The sequence below is a fragment of the Lepisosteus platostomus genome, chromosome 28 (assembly GCF_059453375.1).
Source record: "Lepisosteus platostomus isolate fLepPlt1 chromosome 28, fLepPlt1.hap1, whole genome shotgun sequence".
NCBI classification, from domain to species: domain Eukaryota; kingdom Metazoa; phylum Chordata; class Actinopteri; order Semionotiformes; family Lepisosteidae; genus Lepisosteus; species Lepisosteus platostomus.
The window spans coordinates 3,295,125-3,314,665 of record NC_142638.1 but is presented as its reverse complement, the minus strand read 5'-3'; the positions used below and the strand labels follow the sequence as shown (position 1 = coordinate 3,314,665).

The 19,541-nt window shown below is 39.5% G+C and overlaps 1 protein-coding gene across 7 annotated transcripts in view; it reads left to right on the top strand.

Moving 5' to 3' along the window:
- Nucleotides 1–19,541, top strand: part of LOC148638571 (ataxin-7-like protein 3) — a 24,622-nt gene extending 5,081 nt beyond the window's left edge. For 4 of the 7 annotated variants that reach the window (XM_088622918.1, XM_088622915.1, XM_088622919.1 and 1 more), the window contains exons 6-15: nucleotides 185–356; nucleotides 911–1,008; nucleotides 3,438–3,496; nucleotides 5,779–5,824; nucleotides 11,200–11,237; nucleotides 11,476–11,544; nucleotides 11,658–11,701; nucleotides 13,317–13,388; nucleotides 14,011–14,147; nucleotides 14,606–19,541. In XM_088622918.1, the coding sequence (XP_088479044.1) occupies nucleotides 185–356; nucleotides 911–1,008; nucleotides 3,438–3,496; nucleotides 5,779–5,824; nucleotides 11,200–11,237; nucleotides 11,476–11,544; nucleotides 11,658–11,701; nucleotides 13,317–13,388; nucleotides 14,011–14,147; nucleotides 14,606–14,772 (902 nt within the window). In that variant the 3' untranslated portion in view covers nucleotides 14,773–19,541. Of the gene's footprint in view, nucleotides 1–184; nucleotides 357–910; nucleotides 1,009–3,437; nucleotides 3,497–5,778; nucleotides 5,825–7,058; nucleotides 9,094–11,199; nucleotides 11,238–11,475; nucleotides 11,545–11,657; nucleotides 11,702–13,316; nucleotides 13,389–14,010; nucleotides 14,148–14,605 lie in introns of those variants that run through there. The other 3 variants (XM_088622920.1, XM_088622921.1, XM_088622922.1) reach the window with 3 other exon arrangements.

Here is a 19,541-nt window from a genome sequence, read left to right as displayed (position 1 = left end):
AGATTAAAAAACAACGTTGTCTGGTATTTGAGCAGGAATTTGAGTTTTACTGGGATATGTCCACAGTCTTTGTTGTTCACATGTTCAGTGGGGGTCTGGCCGGTACATTGGCCTGCATATTAATGCCAGTATAATCGGCCAGTGTGTTAATGCTAACCGTTATTTTATTTTTTTTCTCTTCCAGAAATCATCGACCAGCCCGGGGTGGATATTTTTGGGCAGGTGTATAACCAGTGGAAGAACAAGGAGTGCGTGTGTCCCAACTGCAACCGCAGCATCGCGGCGTCCCGCTTTGCCCCCCACCTGGAGAAGTGCCTGGGCATGGGACGGAACAGCAGCCGCATTGCCAACCGCAGGTCAGCAGGCCTCCCGCCCGTCCTGTCTGGGCGTCCCCAGCTGTCCCGTCCAGTGCCAGTCGCCTTTCCAGCTCTGGGCTTAAGCTTAGGTGCAGTGTTTGGCTGACTGGTGGGGTGTCAAGATACGGCATTGTCTGCCATCTCTAGTGTTTGGTTAGACTGTAGCGCTTTTCCCCTTAGTCTCTGCTAAAGAGAGTTCAGATTTGCCCCTTGTTGGACTTAGAATGGTCGTTTCCAAACCCAGCCTTCTGATGCTTATCCCCACAGTAACCTTGTGAGAATGAAATACATGTGCATCCCCGGAGACATGGGGTTACCTGGGCAGTGTGAGCCTGCAGGTGTTTAATGTGAGGTCAAGGTGGTGGGCACAGCCTGTATTGATGATAGATTAGTACACAGGGGCCTGTGCAGAATTAAGGATCATTAATACATGGTGAGTCAAGAGCTCCACCACTGGGCAGTTCTGTACAAATTTTCAGGTTTTCCGTGTGGACTGAGATGGAGCGTTCTTATCTTACAGGTGTTTTTACTGCTCTTTTTTTTTTTTTAAACAGAATAGCCAGTAGTAACAATATGAACAAATCGGAGAGTGACCAAGAAGACAACGATGACATCAATGATAATGACTGGTCGTATGGGTCAGAAAAGAAAGGTAAGAGGAGCTTGAAGCTCAGTGCTGTTATTCCAGGTAAACGTACAGATGCTTGGCTCTTCACGCACGGCGTGGAGAATTCAGCACCTGGGGGCGAAGGGATTTGTTTTGCTGCAGCTTAGCGCTGATCAAAAACCCCTCTGCAGATGATGTAAAATATATTGTCAGCCCCTGTTGATTTTATCAGTGTGCATTAGTACAGAATTGGCTCACAATTTCATGTGTGACCCAGGGCTTTGAACAAGAGTTAGTATGAGTGTTTGTTGCAACAGTAGAGTTTTATGTAACTCATCTGTACTGACTCTTGTGCTGCCATGAAAAATTATTCTTGAAAAGTAACAACATAAGATCGCCTGAGTATTAATGCAGCACTGTACTTTATGTAAATTAAAAATAAACTACAGGCCATTGTGATTGAGCCAGGATTTTAATGGTTCCAGTAGGGCATTTTCACAGCACTGTCATAGACAATTGCAGGATTATTCCCTTAGAAATAGATCAATTTAATAGTCTACTCAAGGAGCAGTACACTGTCTCTGCACCTGCTTAAAGATGACAAGCCTTAGCTAAATTACTCCATTTAGTCGCTGCAGGTAGTGGACAAAAAGTGAGGAACACTAAGTACACTGAAAGCAAGGGCTTCCACACTGTTAATTAATCAAATAACATCCCTGTATACTTTGGATCATGTGTAAAACTGCTGGAGAGGCCTGAAACTGCTGCCTGTAATAATGGCCAGCATGAGTGCCAGAGGAGACCTCAGTGACTTTCAAAGAGGGGTGATTTTGGGGGTACGTTTGACAGAAGCTTCAGTGATTATGACAGCTCAACTTTTGGATTTTTTCATGAGCAGCGGTGTCTAAGGTGATGTCAACATGGAGCTCTGAGGAAATAACATAATCGGCAAAGGGCAGCAGTAGGAGAAAATCCCTGCTCCAGGATCATGATATTTAGAAACTGATTCAAAGTGTAAGGCAAAATAGACAAGGAACAGCAAATCACTTGACTGCTAATTTAAGCCTGGCATATCAGCAGCCAGTTTAATTAAAAATGGCCTGCCAGGATCTCCACAGAGCAGGATACCGTTATCAGGTTATCCTGATGAGCTGGCAGTGCATGTTTGAGTCTAGTGGTGCAAAGAGCACAGGCAATGGACTACTGAACAGGGAAAAATTGTGGTGTGTTCAGATGAATCATCCTACACACTGCTCTTGACAAATAGATGAGTGCACCTGTGTCACTGACCTAAAGAACTCCACAGTGCTGAGTGCACTGCAATGAAGCGTTCAAGTGGATCTGTAATATTGTGGCCTGCATTTTCCTGGCATGCTTTCAGCGCACTCATTCCCTTAGAAAGCCAGGAAGGGTGCTTTCCAGAATGCCTGTGCCCCTGTCCACAGAGCTCACATGGTCCCCCACTGGTTAGTAACTGAGGTTATCCAAATGTTTTAGCTTTGTCAGTCACCAGATCTAAACCCAACTGAACATCTATGGGATATCCTGGAGTAGAATCTGAGACAATCCGCAATCTAGCAATCAGGCAGGAGTTGATGTCACTTTCTCGTGGAAGAATGGTGCCGCATCCGTCCTGCAGAGCTCCTGATGCTGGTAGATCTGCCACAGTGCATACAAGCCATACTGTTAACACCCTTTTGAGTGACTTCACATTGGTGTTTCCATTTTTTGTCCTCTACCTGTATATGTGTTCAGTATTATTTACAGCTGTAACCAAGCAGTGATAAGTACTTGGAAGGATTCATTTGTCATAAAGCTTTACATCTAACGAGAGGCATTGCAACACAAAATATATTATTTTGTTTAATGCCTCTCCTTATATATATAAAAAACTAACTTCTTCCTTTCCTCTTTAGTATGAAGATGATGTGCTATTTTCTCAATTATAAGTACTGATAAATATAAAATGCCTGATGTCCGACTTTGGTGCCTTCACCTGGCCTGTTATAGGAGGCTCTGAAGTATAATACTCACCCAGTCCAAAATCAGCATCTTTTATGATTCTGGGCCTAACGTGGGCACCTGTCATATTTTATTATTATGCCTTAACACACCGACATCTTTCTGTCTTGCACTCATCACTGAAGCTTTGAGGAGGAACAGCTTGAAACACAGATGGCCATTTAATTGTGCCTGATCTCCAGCAGATCAGTTACAGACAGTTGGAGAAAGTAAAGGCTAAAGCAAAGTAAAAATTATAGCACTCCTCTACCTTTCTGGATTTACATTCCCTAAAATTCCTTTGACCACTAGCAGATCGGAAAGCAGATTTAACACTGTCAATGTGCCGTGTATGCCTTGTGGTTTATTAAAGCAAGAAATTGACAAGCGTAATAAATTGTTCATCTCTCATTCTTAGGTGAATGCTTTTAACTTTGATTATATCTGAAGTTTTGTTTTGCTTTCTTTTGTAGCTAAGAAGAGAAAGTCAGATAAGGTATTTTTACATTCTTTGAAACAACCTGTATTTTTGGTAAGTTTATTTTTTTAGGCAATGACTTAAAAAAAAAACTAATGTTAATAGTTAACCTTCATGAAGGCAAAATGGGGACATTTTACTGTTTCAAATTCATTTTTTTCAGGCAGATGAATAAATTCCCCCATTGCCAATTGTTGAGATAGTAGGGTTTCAAATCTAAATGGTATGGAAAAATATGGCAGGTTTACACTTGGCTGTAGACCTGCCATATTAATATGAGCAGCTTTGAAATGGACACAGCTTTCCTAAGAAGCATCAGAATGTGGTTATGTATCGGTTTATATCCTGCAAATGTTGTAGATGCCCAGGGAAGATTGATTTATATATTATGAGCAGTGGAAGTGTTGAGGCTGATATCTGGACATTTACACTGTGTTTTTTGGGATGCTTCTTTTACCCAAGACAGATTTAGATATGTACTGTGCAATGTTTGTGTATGTGTGCGTAGTTGTGTATGGGTGTATATGAACACACAGATTCTGACCACCTTTAATAATGCACCATGCTTCTTGCTCTTGTATTATTTTGCGATATTCATCCCAACAGGAAAATTAAATTACACAACAATCTCTGACCAGTTATGACAGTGGTCATACATCAATGTTGACTTGCTTATCACACAGGATTTTTAAAACCACTAAATAACATCAATTAGCTTTGATGGGGCTTTAGGGGCTTGAGCACTGCTCCTTTGTTTAAAAGGGTAAATGTACAAATGCAAATGGTTTTCAGCTTCACAGTCGAACAAGAAAAGTTTCTAATTTTTAAAGACTCTGTTTAAAATTCTCCTGACTCTCCCAGAGTGGTGCTTTCTCTAGTTTGAGTTCTAGGTTTTAGTGAAAATGGAGGAACTGTAATTCCAGTCATTGTGTTAGAAAATGCAGAGAATGATTTAATTAAAAGCCTGGCTTAAATATCCATGAGGTATCCTTTATCCAGTGAAGATGAGATACTGCCTCGCCATTCTTCAGATGAGACTTTCAGTGATCATTAAAAATTGCAGGGTATTTCTCGAAAGGAGTAGGAATGTCAATCCCAGTGACCTGGCCAAATATCCCCCTGCCCTTTACCAATCACCTCCTAGTAATCCCCATCTCTGAACTGGCTTCTTCACTCTGTTCTCCTCCCCACTGAGAGCTGATGTGTGGTGAGTGTACTGGCGCAACTATGGCTGCTGTCGCATCATCCAGGTGGGGCTGTTCACTGGTGCTAGTGGTGGAAGGGAGTGTCCAGAAAAGCACTATATACGCGTAAGGAATTATTATTCAAGTGCATACTGCCTTTGTTGCCAGAGCTGATGTAGAAGTTTCAATCCAAACCATTCAGCCTGTTTGTTAAAATCACAGGTATTGTGCCCTCATACAGTATATGTGCAAGTGAAGGGTCTTGGTGCAGCCCTGTGATGCAGTGGTTAGTATAGCTACCTTGCAGCACTGGGTCCCTGGGTTCAGTTCTAGACCTGGGATGCTAAGTGCCTGGAGTTTGTATGTCCCCATGTTCACATGGGTTTCCTCTGGGTGCTCCAGTTGCCTCCTACAGTACTAAAACATACTGATAAGCTAACTGACTTCTGGACAAATTGGCCCTGGTGTGAGTGTGTGTGTCTGCCTTGTAATTCAGAGTGTACCCTTACTTGTGCCTGTTGCTTGCTAGGGTAGGCTCCAGCTCCCCCATGACCCTGAATTGGGGGAAAAAGAGAAAATGGATAGATAAGGGGGCTTGCTGTGTAATTATCTGAATGTGCACATAGAAACACTAGCAATTTTTGTAATGGGGAAATAGGTCAATATCAGTACGACAGGATCATTGTCACCGATCCCAGTATGTTAGCCTGCTTTGGAAATGTATACTGTTTTGAATTCTTTGTGGAAAGAGGTGCTTTCCAATATAAGCACAACATCTGTTCTTTACCATTTTCCATTTAACCTTTGTTTGATTATTACAGTTAGAAATACCCCCCCATAATTAATAATTAATATCATCTCCAAGATTACGTTTTAACTTACCTTGCCCTGAGTTTTGGGATAAGACTTTGCAGTTCTCTGGACTATTGTGTGGAATGTACAACCATTAAAGCAACATGTCTTTTTTTTTCTTACAATGAAAAGGATCATCCCTCCACAGGGCCTATGTTTTATGCTGAAGCAGTATTTGAGTGGTGCATGGTTAGAGCTGGTCAGTGTGTGTGTGTGTGATTGTGTCTGTGTGTATGCCTATGTACTTTTTTTCCTTCAAGCTCAATTTGATTACAAAGTTCATTTTCTGCTTTTTTTCAGAATCCAAATTCACCTAGAAGATCAAAATCATTAAAACATAAAAATGGTAAGTTTTAGCTCTCCGTCTGCAGAGATTAAATATTTCTATTGTAAATACAATTGATATCCATTGCAGCTCTATACTGTAGGTGGTGGCTGTGCTTGTGGATATAATTTGCTTGCTTCATGTCCTCTCAAAACTCAAGGTTTGCACAAACACAAGACGACACCTGGAACATGATTTACTGAATGTCTAGATCCCTGGAAGTATCCAGAGACAAGCAGTGAGGTGAATGTTAACTAGAGGAAAAACAAATAACTCTTATGTAAAGGTTGCCTCTAACCCCCCCTACTTTTAGAACCAGATTTATTCGTAGCCACTTCATTAAAGTGCTTGTATGAAGTTTAATGCCTGACTAAATCATTTTCTTAAAGATTTTTTCAAAGAAAAACAACTTTGTCTCATGTATGCTTCCCACTTTTGGTAAATCCCGCATTTTGAAGGTGTTGCGGGTATGTACTTGCAATAATTCTTTGTTCTCTGGGGAATTCAAGAGTAAATGCAGGACTATAAGAACAATCCTTTATCTAATTGTATTATATTAATGGTAGATTAAGTAGTGGTTTCCCAGCCTTTCACTTCCTAGTCACTGAGTGAAGTAAAGGGTTTCTTCTCAAGGTATTTAATCAGGCTATTAATCAGCATGATTAATAGCCAAGAATTGGTCACGCACCCACGTATGTTGTCTTGAATACTGTGCTTTGCTGGAGTACAAGTTTCCATTTGGAAATGGACAGAGCACAGGAGTTCCTGCTGCTTCAGTCCAGCATGTCTGCAGAACGCCACGTTGTTGCCATAACCCACTACTCCCAAAACAGTCTTCGCATTTGTTGCATTTTGTGCTGAATTTTTCTAAAGCTGAAAAGAACAGCAATATGACTCTGGGTTTATGATTATGAGAATGCCTAAGGCTCATTTAAAAGAATGATAGAGAGGTTAAAGTAAGTATAATGTAGAATTGAACACATCTTGCTGAAACTGCTGCCAAAACATTGGTCTGAGGACCTGTGCTGTCTGGTAGATTGTATAATGTCTGTAGCTTCGATTTGTTTGAATTGCATTGTGTAACAGTCTGGCCCTGTTTTAATACAAGTCAGTTTTGTTTGAAATGAGTGGCCTTAGAAGCACCTGACCGGTATTTCAGCTGAGTCCCTTGGGTTTTGAGATCTGGCACTAACCTTCTTCTGTGTGTGAACCTTTTCTGCAAGATCACAAGATGTCGATTGTCTTGATGTTTCAGCAGTTTTGGCCCCTAAGCGAAGACCACCGGATCCAGAGAGCCGTGCTCTCGTTTTGAAAGACGAGGAGTTTTCTCAGTGAGAGGCAGGAGGGAGGTGACCCCCCTGTGACCCTTGGCTATTTCAAACACTGGCGCAGCAGCTTAGGGTCACATTTCAGGATACGGGCTTATTTCAAGGATTTCAAACGCACCAGGAAAAACCACCGTAAATAGCGCCAATCCAGGACGATCACTTATGAAAAATCCTAGAGAGCTGTATATAGAATATATAATCAGGTGAAGATAGTATTTTTTATTTTTCCTGTTGTCCTGATCTACCCTTAGAAACCAGTATATTTTAGAAGTACTGTTTTTTGTTCTTCCTCATTCTGTTCAATATCTTTGCTTGTGAGTATTCTGGAAAAAGTACTAACACAGAATTGGAACTTTGTGTCCAATCTGCCAGTAGTTTTCTGAAGCCCAGTTAACATTTGTTTTTTTTATTTTAAACCACTGAGATTTTCTTTTCTTTTTCAAATCACAGCAGATGTTTTTGAGGTCCTGGAAAATTATTTCAGGTTTATGCTGATGGGCATAGAGAAATCTGCTGGATTTTAAGTAAGGGACATACTGTAAAGGGACGTGGTTAAATTATCAAGACTGTGAAGAATTTGAAACTCAACGAAGAATACTTCAGCATCTCTTTTATCAAGAGATAAAGGAGAACATGGGCTTCAAAGGAGCTAACTTTGTTAATTGATTCCTGTATGGAAGGTATCTAGTTGCCCACAAGACTAGAAATGATTATTCTTCCCCTATTCTAGAATCAAGGAGTCAAGATTAACTGTTATTTTTATTTTTCTAATTATTTTTCAACCTTTTATAAAGACGCACATTGGCAAGTACATTAAGTATAGAAATGAGACACATTCAATAACTTGAAGTCATGTGCAATAGTGAGGGGATATCAAATCCAGTAATGTTTGAAAATGCAAACTTTTAAGTGCTGCATTTCAAGGTAATATCTGTAACTGTATGGTAACGGGTTATGTTTCTATCTTGTTTTTTAGATGGCTTTTTGAAGTTTTCAGTGCAGTCATTATTACAAGTACCTGGTGTAATTCTCCATTTGATATCAAATCAGTCAGCTTCTGTCATCATTACTGTCTAGGGCAGTATGCAGTCTTAGTAAGTGTGGCATGAGACAAATCTATGGTTTCACCTTATTTGGTCCTCATAAGATGATTGCCTCATGGCAAGGGGTACAGAGATATTTGTTCTCCCTTGACTGTATTACATTTGTAAGACTGGTCAAAAAACTTTAAGGTGAACTACCAGTGTTGAAAAGGTTCTGGTAATTTGTTTCCATTCCTTGTGATGTGTGCAGCTGGTCTGTAGATTGGAAGTTAATTCAAGGTTTCTTTATTAGCAGAAACCTACATCTAAATATGTAAATATGTATCTTATTCATAAATGAGGTGCTTGTTACTCTGGTCTGCTCATTTGTTTGCTGTTTTTCTTGCTGACTATTACTTCCATAGATTCTAATGAAGACAGAAGCAAAGCAGTACTTGGTAGCCACCAGTTCTCAGCAAAACATTCCATGAAAATATGATTCCATTTCATATCTTTTGGGGAGAAAAAATCTTATTCACAGATTCTGTTTCATTAGTTTGAGAGCTAACAGGAGCACTGTGGTTAACAATAAAAATATTGAGGTCTATTTGTTGCTTTTTTATGCCATTTGTCTGTCTCCAATTTAGGCTCTGCTCCTGTTAGGATGTGTTGAAATAACCAACGTTTCTTTTTTTATCTCAACTCAGGTGGCTGCTACAATGTAAAATATAGGATCATGCCATTTTTAGCTTTGTGTAGTATTTATTTTTTGTGTTTTTTTTTTCTTTTCTGTGTTATGTGTTCCATTTAAGAAGGTGCATGAATAGACTATGTAACCAGTTACAACTGCTGCTAAATTTGCCAGGATCTTATGAACTGAAAAGCTGTTATCCTAGGGTTTTCCTCCTGGAACTCTGAACTAATAAATGAGCTGAATGATCATGGTCATTGCTTTTGCTTTTTCTTTCTTTTTTTAAAATAGAATAGCCAGTTGGTTCACTCAATTTTTTTAATCCACCTACAGTACTACACCCGCTACACCATCTCCAAGAGAAAATTAATTCACTTTCACCTGGATAAAAATAATAAACATGACAGTGAATGAAACTAAAGACCGTTTTGTTGCAAATTGATTTAATAGGAAGTACACTCATTAAAAACCTCATTTAAAAAAAGCTACAAAAAGCAAAGTTTTACTTCGATTGCAAGCCTATTTACTAATGGAACACACCAGAACTTTAGAACATTTTTGGCTGTTATCATTGATAGGTGCTTTCAAATACCTACAACCCTTGAGGTAGAGAAAATATTCTATTTTTTGTCCTTAATCCTGTTTACAGCACCTACACTTATTACTAGGTTGCTATTTCCCTGTTGAGGTAATAATACCTACAGTATTTATGGATAGGTTTGTCATTTTCTTTTGGGAATATGAATGAATTAACTGCTAGATTGTGTGTGTGATTGAGGTTAGTCATTGAATTCCTTTATATAAAATTGAGTTCTTTGTACATAATATATGTTTTAGTTTGGAACTGTTCATGTTTATTCGAAATATTTATTTCCTTTATAGTGCCTAAACTTGAAAAACATTGTATTCTAAATGCTGACAGCCAATACTGAGCTGTAACATTACCTCACATCATTTGAATTCAACATTTTATCATCTTACCAATCCCCATGGCAATATGCTTATTGATCCCATTATTGTCTAGACACACATTGATGAAGTCCTTTTCAAACTCAGTGTCTCCGGCTGGCGGTCTCATTTACTCTTTTACCTTTCGTGTCATAAACAATAGCACTGGACTGCCAGCATAGCCATTAGGACGTGCTTATTGATTCTTTTATGAAGCTGTTAACTGAGAAGAAATGAGCCAATGCTTTGCATTACCCTACCTTGCAGAAACTAGGGGTGACATCATGTAAAATCAATCATGAGTTTACATCATGCCTTCAACACGTGTGGTAAAAGCTGACTGACGATCCCCTTCAACATGGAGTACGTCAGGGGGCTATCTGAATGACTCACCCCGTAGGTGTTATGGGTTCAAGCCCAGCTGTCTTTGACTGGGGTTACCTAGGTAGTGGAGGGAAAGGGGCTGTGGTTGAGATTTGCCTGCCAGGGCTTTCAAGCAAAGGAAAAGCCTTTGACTTTCTGGGCCCAGAGGGCTTCCTGAGATGTGGGTAAAATGGATGGTTTGATTTCTGGGAGGATCAGAAGAACGTTTCGACCCTTCTTCCTCGCCTGCGCTGTCCAGCAGTAATTGCTATGAGCTGACATAAAAAAAAACACCTGGTGGTTATAATCCTGGGTGCGTTTTTTTTTTTAAAAAGGGACAAATGGTCTGTGAAAACATCTCAGAAGTCTCACATCTGCTGTAGTCTCTGAATGTGAAGGTCAAGGGACTTGCATTGAAAATGCAATTTCAAGTTTCAATGCCTCCTACTCAAGGAATGAAGTACTTTGAAAATAGAGCTCATTCAGTCATCAGATGGCAGTAAACTAGAAGATTTTCTACATTGGAACATTAACAGAGGAAATAATCAGAATGAATGCAAAGAGCATTCACATCTGAACAAGTTAGGTTTTCTGAGGATGCAATAGACCAAAAATGACAAATGATGGTGTTTGGATATTTAAAATCTTTTCACCAGGCCCATATGAACCTGCATAATAGAACCTGGACTTACATTGTTCATAACCACCGTTATATTTGTGCCTTTTTTTGTATCAGATAGATGACAGACAAGGTTTTTCCCTGTGTACGCACATCAACTTATCAACCTTGGGTGTCCTGTTGGGTCTTTTATATTTACGAGACAATTATAATCATGGTTTTCAGACCTGATGGTTCCCTTCCCTCTAAATGTGTTCTAATGGCCCTGTTACTTTTTCACCAAGAAAACCTCCAAAAACCGTATCCTCTTCTCAACCATACCATTGAGAGTCTCCAAAGAAAACAACTAAGCTCTAAAAAGCCTGAATTATCGAGTCTTCATCCTTATACTGTGTGCTAATGCTTATTGAACATTTTTGTTTCAGGAGAACTTAACAGTAGCGGAAGCACAGATCCTTATAAGGTAATGATTTATACATACATAGGCAAAATAAGAAGTCATAAGATGATTCTGTCTCCCAAGTGCTGAGAAATGGCAAGGGAAATTAATATTCATACCCACAATCCTCTTAAGATAATACTTGCATTTTTACATATATAGTATTGGAAAAGCCATACCAAATATATAAATATATAACACTGATGGTCTGTCTTCACTGTGTTTACCTACAGTATTATATCCCTTTCTCCTCTCTTTACAGTATAATTATAACTCAGGCATCAGTTATGAAACACTGGGACCAGAGGAACTACGATCACTGCTGACTACAGTAAGACCACTTTTTTTTCTCTTTTTGGAAATCAAACTTATAGATGCATACATTTCTTTGCATTATAAACCTTTCCTTTTATTCATAGTTTGTCCCTCTTTGTTTTTCCTTAGCAGTGTGGGGTGATTTCAGAGCATACTAAGAAGATGTGCACACGGTAAGGACACATGGCCATTGTGCTGTGCCACTCTATAGCAATGTTCTACGGTTTTACACACAAAATCAGCAGAGATAGATGCTAGAAAAATGTTTAAGAAATACACATACAGGAGGGGGTTTAAAAATATGGTCCTCCAAGCTTATTACTTTGGATTTCTTTGGGAAATCCAGTCCCAATGCTTTGCCCCTTTCCCAGGAATCCCTGCGAAGAGGGCTGGGGCTTGGTTTGGATTTCTAAGCTCGGAATGGAAACGAAGTCCACATCTCACTGCATGTGATATTGAAATTGCTTTGCAAGTGCCTATTGCAGTGGGGTCATGTAACTGTTATAACGTCAATGCTACAGTATAAGAGAGATATTTTTCTGATCAATCTACCCATTTTCTAACCGCGTTGTTCAGTATGGGGTCACAGGGGACGCCAGAGCCTATCCCAGCAAGCAAAGGGGGCAAGGTCACCCACCAGTCCCTCACAGGGCACACAAACACTCACACTAGGGGCAGTTTTCTCAGGATGCAATTAACCTGCCAGTATGTCTTTGGACTGTGGGAAGAACGCAGAGCACCTGTAGGAAACCCAAGCAAACATGGGAAGAACATACAAACTCCATGCTGAAAGCACCCCAGGAATTGAACCCAGGACTGCAGCTGTCCTACTTTCCTTATTTAGATCAAAATTTATTTTTCTGTCATATCCGGAGAATGAGACAAGTATCATTTTTCTATTAAATTACTAATGGGAGGTTTGCTGTCCGTGGAATGAACAGAGGCACTCAGTATTCTTATGAGTAATTTAGAAATCTTTGTTCAAACTGAAGGTACCAACCAACCTGCCTGAGAATGCCCAATCACAACCTGATCCCTGCAGTGAGCTACATGCAGTATCATATATACAGATTCGTTGAAAAGCACAAGGTGATGCACTCCCATACAAGACAGGGCTGACTGTATCCTTAGCAATTGCGATCCATCCATTCTCCAAAACTGCTTTATACTGAAAGGGATGGATTAGTCTTAAAAGAGAAAAGAAATGTATTTTAACTAAATTGAAGCTAAGGATCTTCCAAAGGTTTCAGAAGCTTTTAAACAAAAGGGAAGAGAATAGCATAAAGAAGTGGATACAGGAACATTTTTTTTTCCAGATCATGGGAAAAAAAATACTTCAGGTAGCCATTCCTGCAGCAGTTTGATTTATAAATAAGTCTCATGTATTTAATGATACGTATATGTGAAAACTGCACAAATACAAGCATTTGAAAGATTGTCTGTAAGTCACTGTACACAGGAATGGGCCATTAAATTGTCTGGCATGTGGGCACTTATAATTTGCTCTTTTGTAGCATACTCATCAAGCACAAGCGATCTAGAAATAACGTGATGTGTACTGAAATGGATTGTCGATTTTGAAACCCCAGCTACGGTCGTTTGTTGCTCACGATCTAAATAAAGGCCACTGCCTGCCAACTGGGGGTCAGTTGTGCTTGAGCTCTGTCAAAAACCCTAATGACACAGTCTGGCTTTAATTTGGTGGTGACACGGTTCCTACCTGAACTTTGTCATTCTGATCTGGGAGCGTGTCCTAGAGGTTTAACCCCACATTGTGTGTCCTGCCAGGTCACTGCGATGTCCCCAGCACACAGATGAGCAGAGGCGAACAGTCCGTGTCTACCTGCTGGGGCCTTCAGCGTGAGTCTGCCCGATGTCGTGATTTGTAATCATGTGCTTCACTATAGCTATTGTTACAGACATGTTTGACCTCCGGGAGAGACATGTGACCACTTCTGCTTCTTTCTGCTTTGAATGCCCCTAAAGAGAAAAGGCCTTGGTGCAGTTTGAGGACAGGTATGGTCCTGCTGACTTCTAGACCCGCAGTGGCTTGGCCAGAGGCAGGGCATTTTCTGGAGCATGAGCTGGCCCGGGTTCCTTCTCCTAGAGCATTTCAGAAAACTGAATATCGGGAAACGAAGAGAGGAAGGATTTGGGTGTTATGCAGTGTTAGAACACAGTTCTTCACAAGACAGCGGGCAATGACAATTTTCTGGAATAATTTCCAAATCAAGAAGGATACAAAGGGTAAACAATCTACATGTATTTTTTAATATTATAATGTTATAAAAAGCAAGCAAAAAAGCAAAAACAACTAAATAGATTCTAGGGGCAGCATGGAGGTGTAGTAGTTAACGCTGCTACCTCACCTCTCTGGAGTCCTGGGTTCAATTCCTTCCTGGAGTGCCTTCTTTGTGGAGTTTGCTATTTCCATGAGTTTTTTTCTGGGTGCCCAAGTTTAGTTATTTTTTTCTGGTTGCAGGTCTACTTTGCCGGATTCGGACATGATTGTTGAAAATGACGCATACGACCCCACAGAGACCCAGGCCCTGATGAGCAGGCTGCAGTGGGATGCCTCTTCTGACATTTCCCCTTCAGATTCGGCATCTTCAAAAGCAAGTGAGTTCAGAATGAGAAGGCAGCCATTTTGCGGGCATCTTCAGTAGGGTTATTTGGTTGGTTTGTTTTCCTGGTTGGAAGCTTGACTTCCCTGTTAACATTGAAGTTGTTGTGATTGGACTGTTAAACTAGTTAAACTGTTGTCAGGGAAGGTGCAGCTCTCTTCTTGGCAAAAACTCCCATTCTGACAGAGTCCAGCCTTTGTCTTTAGGTAATGTGCTGGTAATGCAACATTCAGAAGGAAATTAAAAAAAAAGTACTGTTTACTCCAGTTTCACTGAATCCCGCACAATGTCAAATTCCATGTAAAATACCAATAACTGTCTTTGTCAATAAGTGCCATGATAATTTGCACATTTTTAAACAGCAGTAGTGGAAGCACATAGCAACTGAGCAGCTAAGGTCTTTGACTGCTAAACACCGCCGCTCAGGCTCAACCCCCTCATTCTCCTTCTCAGGTACCAACAACTCTGAATCCAAGAAACCCAAGAAGAAGAAGCCGTCTCTGGGCCTGGGCAGTGGGGGAAGCGGGGGCTCTCAGTCGGGCCTGGGCTCCTCCAATCGCAAGAAGAAACCTAAGCTGCCAGCTCCTCCCACTCCAAGTATCTATGATGACATGAACTGAGGCTGGAGGAGATCTGGTGAGACTATCCAGGGGAGCCACAGAGGCCTCTTCACAGCTCTAAGTACATTGCTAGCACTTACCCAGGGAGGAATATAAAGATTAAGGGAACAGGACGGCACCCTTATGTAGTGGGATTCTTACATGTACAGCAAATATCCTGAATCTGCCCAGATTGTAAGGGCACACCCTCTCCTGTGCAGTTTTGCCCTATTAACTGTGTGTCCTAGACCTTTACTGGTTCTTCCCCAGTTCAAAGCCCATTGCTTGAAATGCTTTCAACAGAGAAAAAGGCAAAGCATTACTTTGGCATAAACCCATGTGTAACTTAATCCAATCAATTACAACAGGCCATTAGATGTGAGTGAACGGATGAATTACAATAATGTCCATGATATGAACATCGATACTAATAGAATCCCTTTGGTGACTGACATTAATAGTTAGCTGGTCTTTGTGGAGGAGTACGTTTTTCTTTTTTAAAGTGAACATATTTGTGTTTGTCGGTGAGTATGTGTGTGCGTATTGAAATGTTGGGTCACTGTGACAGAAATAAAAGTAGACATACACACATAATACACAATCATGAGATGTTCAGTAAGTTTGAACATGCTGGGGAAGATAACTTTTTTTTCTTCTAAATTGATTGTATTGCAATGCCCCTACAGCAACTTCAACACTGATTGTTTAAGTATATTATTATTGCAAAAGATTAGAAATGGTCTTTATTCAGAATACAGTCAATTGCTTTCTATTGAGACTCAGTGCTTAATTTATGTGTGTCATCAGTACAAGCATGTGAAATATTGTGCAAAAGCTTGGGTTTTATAGTGATAATGTTTTTTATTAGGTCTTGCATTCCTTATATTCTGTAATTGTATTTCAGTGTATTGGGCCTGCCTGCCCTGTACCAATTATGTGATTTCCAGACCTGGAATTGAGTGGTGCCCCCTGTGATGGACTGTTGTGTCCTGTCCAGGGTGAACCCTGCCATGTGCCCGTTGCTTGCTGAGTTAGCGTCCAGCTCCCCTGCAACCCTGAATTGGATAAAGAGGCTGGAAATCGGGTGGATGAATGGAATTGAATGGCGTTTGTAAAATTTGCTGCATTGGTTAACATGCCTTCAATTCCAATACATCTTATGTCCCCGAAACCTCAAACATCCACAAATGTCAAATCATTCTTTCCACAGTTGGCTGCAGATTCTCTGCAATATATTAATTTTACAAACTCTTCTCCAAAGAAATAGCAGACAATCCAGTCCACATTCTTCACGGTTTCCGACAACAGAATCTGAAAATGGTCCATAACTATTTTGACCAAACTGTTACTTCTCACTGATCTAGAAGGTATACCAAGTGGCATTGCAATCTCAACAAATACTATTAGTCCCATATTACCCAGCTCATATGTTTATACCAACAATTCATGCTGCTTGTGTCTCTGCCTCACAAACCCATTAACTTTAAATGTTGGTCTTGCTTTTGAATCCTAATTTTCTTTGGCTTCCCCTGCCTGTTTGGTTACTGAATCATTATCATTACACAAATGCAATATTTGTTTGGTATTTAATCCTTTAAATTAAGTGGAAAATATTTCTAGTTGTAAATTGGTTTTCCGTTCAAACTATTGCCACGATCCTAATGTGAGTGCTTACGTGGCATCACAGTATCATAATATTATAAACATATGTTTTACCTTGTGTTTGATAGAGAAATCAAAATTCCATACAAGTTACTATAACCCAATTAAAACAATTTTACAATACACTGTGTCTATATATTACATACACAGAAACATATAATGTTTGTGTCATATGCACATTAAGGTATGCTTAATAACAGCAAAGGAGAATGAGACTGAAGAACGTTCTTTCCCCATGAAAGCTTGGGTATTTATCTATTCAAGATTTGTATTCCTGGGAGTTGTTGCATAGAACAAGAAAATTCACAGTAAGAACTAGTTAAAGAGAATCAGGTGGGATTGAATGCTTGTGTTTATGAAGATACACATCAAATATTTTATTTTAAAAGTCTCAGTGTAATTGCAGTTTATCTTGAAGTTACATAATATGCTTTTTAAAAATATTGTTGAATGACTGTGAATCATTTTGCATTGTCAATAACTTTTCACTGTTATAAAATCAGGATAAAAACAAAACAGCTTGTTTAGCAAAGGGCTCTGTAAAATAACATTCACTGTTAGTCTCCATCAAAAATCTCTCATTGTCAAAATATATAGATAAATATATAGATAAATATCAACAGCCCTCATCTCCAAGAATGGTATGTGATGAATTATTGTTTTTTTTAAGTATACGTGTTTGATTCATCCTAGTGTTAGCTAATGTTTCAAGTGAAATAAGTAAATAAGAAATAATTTAAGAACTGCAGAATGAATATTTCTCAATCCCTTTATATCTCTGTGCCTTCAGTCCTATCTTCACTGAACCTGAAGAAGCAGTTAGGTTGTGGCAAGCCAGAAAACTGGAATGTAGAACTTGCTGCCTTTGGTAATGAGAGCAAATTTGGTCAGCTTTAAATATTCTGGCTTGTTTTCCAGAAATGTGCCTTCTCTGCAGCATCTGTACTCCTGTATTATGTAGTTAATGGATTAGCTAGGCTCAATTTGTATCAAAAACTAACGACAGTGTATATACATGGAAAGTAGAAAACATTCAGGAATGGGAACAATTCCAAATGTTTATTTAAACGACATGTTCTTTAGTTGTGCTTGGAGGCAGCTCAGTATTATTCATGAACGTCTAGGTGCAAGTCCTGCATTTTTAAAAAATCTGATGAAGATGATATATTTTGCATCCTACCTCTCTGGTAGAAACCATTTTACTGGGACATTGGGTCTTGCAGACATGCTGTTTACTTGCTCACCACTGGGGGAGTTTCTTTTTGCTTTTGCTCCTCCTGGCATTTTCTGAACATGGCTTACCAACAGAGTATTCTTAAATCTATTATTTTTGTAGATCTGCTTCTGAATGCTGCAATGTCAGCCATGCAGAGGTAAAAAGGGATTTTGAAATGACTGTTTAGAGATTGAAATGTAGAGCATTCCAGGAACACACATTGAGTATTTTAAATTGTATTGGTATTGCTTTATTTCTGGGACCAAGCTACATATCATAATGATATTTTTATTTCTTTTATAGAAGTTTTTAAAGCTGAAACTGTGGATGTGTTTTTTTTTTAAGTGTGTAGACGGAGAAAAACTGAAGGCCAGGAGCTTATCTTGAAGCATCCCATCTTGATGTCTTCATTCACTGGGAGTGACTTGGTCAGTCTGTGGCCGTTGTGTTGATTCTGCCACAAAGACCCATTGCACTTTATGTGTGTCTGTGCGCACATTTGTACGTGAGTGTGTATGATTGATAGTGATAAAAATCCAACTATTTTGGTTGAGTCAAGGTAGTGCTAGCTTCCATCCACCCTCTGTATCTTTGGCATCATCTTACGGTTTCAGAAATCTTGGAAAATAAACTGTCAGCTGGATCTTGGCAGAAATATACTTGAGGACATTGGACTTCCAGCATTCAGACACACTTACCACGTGTTGTTGGACATTGTAATGCTGTATTTTTACCTCAATACTGTAATAACCTGATATGAGCACTGTAGTATATACTCAGAGAGGCTGTTTTCCCCCTTTTTTTCTGTGGAACAGAAAAGAAAAATGGTACAACAGGATGTTTCCATAGACTCACAACTGTAGAGATGAGAGCTGAAATTTAGAGCAAGCTATTGGTAAAACAGTGAGCCTGACTTGGTCACTTAATCATTACGTTGTAATTCCAAAACCACTGCTAAATTCAACGTGGGAGAAGTTGCAGTGGCACTGGCATTCTGGACAATGATGCTTAAACTTCTTCAATTACAATTCTCTAAACAGCTTTTTTAAAAATCCATTCTTTGTTCAGTGGGATTTGGTTACAAACCACAGACATCTTTCAGTTTAGGACTGGTTTCCCTGACAATCGTTTCCAATTGTTAGTTGCTCAAGACTAGCAATGTAATTAAAGCTGTCAAAGAATAGGGTCATCTACATTTCTGAAAATTAAGTAATCTAATGTATAAAGGAAAACACCCAGTTTGGTCCATAATGAGCCTGTTTTAGCCAGTTCCTTTGGTGTGTATGGTGTATGATATCTTAATTTGCATTGCTAAAACAAGTACTGCTTGAGCATTGTTACTGCTGCTTCCTTCCAAAAATCATGTCTATGGAGGGTATCAGCTATGCTGAAACCATCATTGTTCTGTTAGCAAATAAGGCAAAGTGCTCTGACTTGACTCTGGTTCATCCACTATCTCTGTGAGAAGACTCATGGTAGCCTTGTGGTCAACCTAGAAGTCCACAAGATTAAGAACACTCAGTTTTATTTAAATGAGGTGAAAAGAAGTTTACCGATATGCTTGAGTGCTCCATCTCTTTGTCCTTTGGTCTTTTTTTTTTTAAGCTGTTTGAAGCAGTCTGTAGGACAAAATGGAGTCCAGTTCATACTGTGCTTATCTGGTGACACGAAGCTGTATGTATCTTTTCTGTCATTTGTAACTGATAGCATATGGTATCAGTGTGATGGAAACATGCATGCACCTATCCTCTCCTGTTTAAACTACTGTGGTATTGACAACATGGCAAAATAAAAAGGGTATATTTTTCATATCTGTGTATTTCATAATGTACAGCTAGTTAATTCTGTAAATTTTCATTGTCCCATAGTGAACTGTATCTGCCTTTTGATGTAAATAAAGTCTTTAAAATGC